The following is a 5,000-nucleotide window of genomic DNA, read 5'->3' as shown; positions in this document are numbered from 1 at the left end:
GACCGAGTCGACCTGATTGGCTGTGAGGTGCAGCTCGATGACTGACCCCGCCCCTTCGAAGGCTCCATCCTCAATCTCTGTGATCTTATTGTTGCTGAGGTTACTGTGGTGGGAGGGGGGGGGTCAAACACTTTATACAGACCAGAATTTTTGTCACACTTCTCTGTGCTCTATGCTGTTGAAGACACACAGTGTCACGATAGTAACCACTCAGATCTGACCCATCAACACAGAACAGAACAGACTTTCTAAGGTCCAGTCAGGCCACAGCTGTGCTTGATTTAAACCACGGTTCCCTGAAGAACCCAGCAGCGTGCGGTGGACCGGGCCCGGCTGCAGAGGGAGAACCCAGCAGCGTGCGGTGGACCGGGCCCGGGTGCAGAGGGAGGGGGCAGAACTCACATCTTCTTGAGCTGGGAGAGAGTCCTGAACACTCCTGTGGCCTCCAGCGTGGTGATGTCATTGTTGTTGAGACGCCTGAGGAGACAGCAGCTCAAGTGAACACTGGAGTCTTTATTCACAATGCGTGTGTGTACAGTATGTGTGTGTGCGTGCGTGTGTGTGTGTGTGTCTTACAGTTCGGTGGTGGAGGCAGGGATGTGTTCTGGGATCTTGGTGAGTTTCAGGTTGGAGCAGTCGACCACGTTGGACTCACAGCGGCACTTAGGAGGGCACACAGGATCGCTGTTACACTCATTATTCAGGCGCGTGTCCTCTGTGCCTGGGGAACACACACACACACACACACACTGTAAGGAGGAGGATCTCTGTAAGGAGGCTGTCTGTAAGGGATGGTGGTCTTGATATGTCTCCATCCCTTTAACCGACACACTCTTCCCTTTAACCGACACACTCTTCCCTTTGACCGACGCACTCATCCCTTTGACCGACGCACTCATCCCTTTGACTGATACACTCATCCCTTTGACCACGTGAACACATTCATTCCCAGGTCTTTGAGACCTGGGCAGAGGAGAACCAGGAAGGAGCCCTGGTCCTGTGTGACTTCTTCGGCTGGAGCGAGTACTCAAGAGAGGGATGGAGGGATGGAGGAGGAGAGGAGGAGAGGGAGAGGAGGGTGGGAGGGGGAGAGAAAGAGGAGAGCTATTTTAGGGAGGTGAAGTAGTCGCAACATGGAGCAGTGGTGTGAAAAGACATGGAGAGAGAGAGATAGAATAGAGAGAGAGAGAGAGAGAGAGTGAGGGAGGGAGGGAGGGAGTGGAGGGGGACGGGATGCCACGGAAGATCTGGGCTGTCCAGTCATGCAGAGGACCTAGGAGGAGGAGACAGGGCAGTTGTCCAGTCATGCAGAGGACCCAGGAGGAGGAGACAGGAGGAGGACCCAGGAGGAGGAGACAGGAGGAGGAGACAGGGCAGTTTTTAAAAGACGAGTGTAGCTGTCTGTCAGACCGGAAAGAGAGAGAGAGAGATACAGAGAGAGAGAGAATGAGAAAGGAAGAAGAGAGAGATACAGAGAGAGAGAATGAGAAAGGAAGAAGAGAGAGAGACAGAGGAGATAGATAGAAAGAGAGAGAGAGAGAGAGAGAGAGAGAGAGAGAGAGAGAGAGAGAGAGAGAGAGAGAGAGAGAGAGAGAGAGAGAGAGAGAGAGGGAAGGATAGATGACGAGAGGCGGTGTGCAGAGAACACGCGGAGGAGAGGAGAAAAGGGGGGAGGAGAGAAGGGAGAGGAAAGAGGGAGGGGAGAGAGGGAGACATGAGGTAAGGGCCCAAGGGAGAGAGAGATGCATGCGAGAGGGCTGGAGGGGTAGAGGGAGGGATGGAGAGAGGGATGGAGAGAGGGATGGAGGGATAGAGAGAGGGATGGGGGGACAGAGAGAGGACAGGTGGAGAAGAGGAGGAGGGATGAGAGGTGAGGGATAGAGAGAGGGATGGAGGGATAGAGAGAGGGATGGAGGGATAGAGAGAGGGATGGAAGGATAGAGAGAGGGATGGAAGGATAGAGAGAGGGATGGAGGGATAGAGAGAGGGATGTAGGGATAGAGAGAGGGATGGAGGGATAGAGAGAGGGATGGAGGGACAGAGAGAGGACAGGTGGAGAAGAGGAGGAGGGATGAGAGGTGAGGGATGGAGGGATGGAGAGAGGGATGGAGGGAGAGGGAGGAGTAGGAGCACAACATAGAGGACTCTGTGAGGTTGGGTTGGGGGGGCAGAAGTGAGGAATTGTGGTCCGTTCCCTTCGGCCTGCTCTGTTCATGAATAGACATTACGTGCCAAAGAACGCGTCGCCCGTTACATCATGACTCCTTAATAATGTAGAGCCAGGCAGTGGGAACCACTTAGAGTGTGTGTGTGTGTGTGTGTGTGTGTGTGTGTGTGTGTGTGTGTGTGTGTGTGTGTGCGTGTCCCATTTTGAGAGAACAGCAGTGTTCTTTTGTTGGTTAGTGTTCCGTGGTGTGTCCGCTGTTCCATGGAGCCAGCACTCTATGGTCCTTACACCTCTCAGCCTATCACAGCTTGAGGACTGGCGTGGGCGGGGCCTCAGCGGAGCCAGAGTTCACCTCTCAGCCTATCAGAGCTTGAGGACAGGTGTGGGCGGGGCCTCAGCGGAGCCAGAGGACAGCACACAGAACGGACTGAAAGTCTAACTTTTCTAAGAAGAAGTCCGAAACAAGATCAAACTTTTCTCACGTCACCGTCTCCTCTCTCTCCCTCCCTCCCTGCCTGCCTCCCTCCCTCCTCTCCCCTCACCTCCTCTCTCTCCATCCCTCCCTCCCTCCACTCCTCAGCTCCTCTCTCTCCATCCCTCCCTCCTCTCTCCCTCTCTCAGGTCCAGAGACGGTGCAGACAGACAGACAGACAGTGTAGACAGACAGACAGACAGACAGACAGACAGACAGACAGACAGACAGACAGACAGACAGACAGACAGACAGACAGACAGACAGACAGTGTAGACAGACAGACAGTGTAGACAGACAGACAGACACAGTCTGGTTGTCATCAGGGGTTAAATTGGGCCGGGGCTATCCGGGACTCAGCCCCGGCACATAGGTTCCCAAACATCATCAGCTGGACCTCAGCCGGACCTCAATCCTGCCATCTATCAATCTGTCATCGACATTTAATTTTAAATTTTTTCTCGGTCTTTATTGTTAAAAGAATGCAGCCATTCCATGTTCCCCATTCAAATAAATCACAATTTATTTTAGTTAGTGTTTTTTCAAGTTTAAAATGATGCTACGTCATCACTTTCACTGGCCTGGGCACTTGGCTTCGCTTCCCTTGTCAGTCAGATGTCAGATTATAAGTGCTATACGCTCATGATATGGGGTAGGGAGCCCTCTGATTATTTTATGAGTGAGTATACAGTACCTTGGAGTTTGTCTGCTTTTCTGATTAAACAATGTTTTCTCTAACAACACCGAGATTTTAGTCTGCCAGGAATCGCTGGCAAGCTATCCAGTTAGCTACCCTTAGCCAGCTAGATATACAATATGACCTACAATGTTAAATATATATATATATATATATATATATATATATATATATATATATACCTAGGTATAGTTTACCGTTAGCAAGATGGCTAAATGATTCTGTTTTGCTCATACTCAGGCAATGCAGAAATTATTTCCTTTCCTCTCTGTAAAGGGCATTGTGTTGCCTCTGTGTATGAAATGCGCTATACGAATAAAGTTTGATTTGATTTGATCCTTTCATTTCTTAAGTTATATTATTTTAAAAGCTAAAACCGAAATGAGACAGGGTGGAGTTAAAAGGAGAACACTTACAGATGCTTAAGGAATGTAGAAGTTAATTTAGCTAGTTAAATTAAATTTAGGTAATCTGATCATGGCTTAATCAATCAGAGGCTGAGTTTGATCAACTGTAAAGTGTTTTAATATATTCTAGGATTGAGTCATCAAACCCAGCAGTAGCTAGAGAGTGATGCAGTGCAGGGTGTAACAGCACAGCATAGGGTTGAGAAGCAAAGTGTTAGACTTGTATTTAATCAAGAATAACTTTTAACTAAGATAGATCATTAAAGGCTTGATATTTACTATTTATGAAGCAGTATTAAAGACCTCCATCACTGCTGCCACTGCCCACACCCATGTGCACCTTTGCCAACCCGGTTAACACAGGGCCCCCCCCACATAACAGATCCCAGTTTAACCCCCTGCTTGTCATAAGTGATGCACTGCCTTTTCCTGCCGCAGAGAAGCCAAGAAAGTAGAGATGATGATTATCATCATCATCATGATGATCACTGAGTGTATGTTTCTCTCTGAGGCCCAGCTCTGACTCGCTACTGACAGAAGTTTGGTAATGAGACAGAGTTCAACAGTGATTTAATTCAAACCAACTTTATGCGTCTCATTACTGTACTTACAGACTAAAATATGGAACTCCAGTGTGTGTGTGTGTGTGTGTGTGTGAAGTCTACTATCATTATTATTAGAGGACAGATTTCTAATTAATCAGCCTCTCCTTTGATCTTCCCACGGCTCTGTCAACTGGATTTCCATTTGTTCATCCAGCCAATGATAAAGCCGAATCTTAAACAAGCACACGCACACACACAGACATGTACACACACAAACACGGAAACATACGCACGCGCACACACACACACAAATACACACATATGTACACACACTCAACCACGCTAACATACACATGCAGGCACACGCACGCACGCACGCACACGCTCACGCTCACACACACACACACACACACACACACACACACACACACACACACACACACACACACACACACACACACACACACACACACACACACCCCTTCTTCTCTTAGTTGTTTTCTTGGAAGTGATCTTGTTATGAGCTCGGGATACTTCCGTTGATAAGAATCTTCTCTGGTGGCTTTTATTTTCTTTAGCTTTCACTGCTGGAGAAGACACACACTCTCTCCTCTCTCTCTCCCTCCAAGTCCCTCTCTCTATCCAATCTCTCTCTCTCTCTCTCTCTCTCTCTCTCTCTCCCTCCCTCTCTCTCTCTCTCTCCTCACATGTC

General features: G+C 48.9%; 1 protein-coding gene across 1 annotated transcript in view; it reads right to left on the bottom strand.

The window, feature by feature from the left end:
- The window catches only part of LOC311320154 (slit homolog 1 protein-like), a gene marked incomplete at its 3' end in the record, with an annotated part of 115,800 nt that overhangs the window by 20,079 nt on the left and 90,721 nt on the right, over window positions 1-5,000 (bottom strand). Inside the window, exons 16-18 of the mRNA XM_084451843.1 lie at window positions 577-721; window positions 403-477; window positions 1-103 (exon numbers count right to left, since the gene is read on the bottom strand). The exon at window positions 1-103 is cut by the window's left edge and continues 41 nt beyond it. Coding sequence (XP_084307969.1) covers window positions 1-103; window positions 403-477; window positions 577-721 — 323 coding nt within the window. The remainder of the gene's footprint in view (window positions 104-402; window positions 478-576; window positions 722-5,000) is intronic.

Source organism: Borostomias antarcticus (genome assembly GCF_949987555.1).
Source record: "Borostomias antarcticus genome assembly, chromosome: 17".
Lineage (NCBI taxonomy): Eukaryota > Metazoa > Chordata > Actinopteri > Stomiiformes > Stomiidae > Borostomias > Borostomias antarcticus.
The sequence above is the reverse complement of the archived record's forward strand: the minus strand, read 5'-3'. Positions and strand labels throughout refer to the sequence as shown.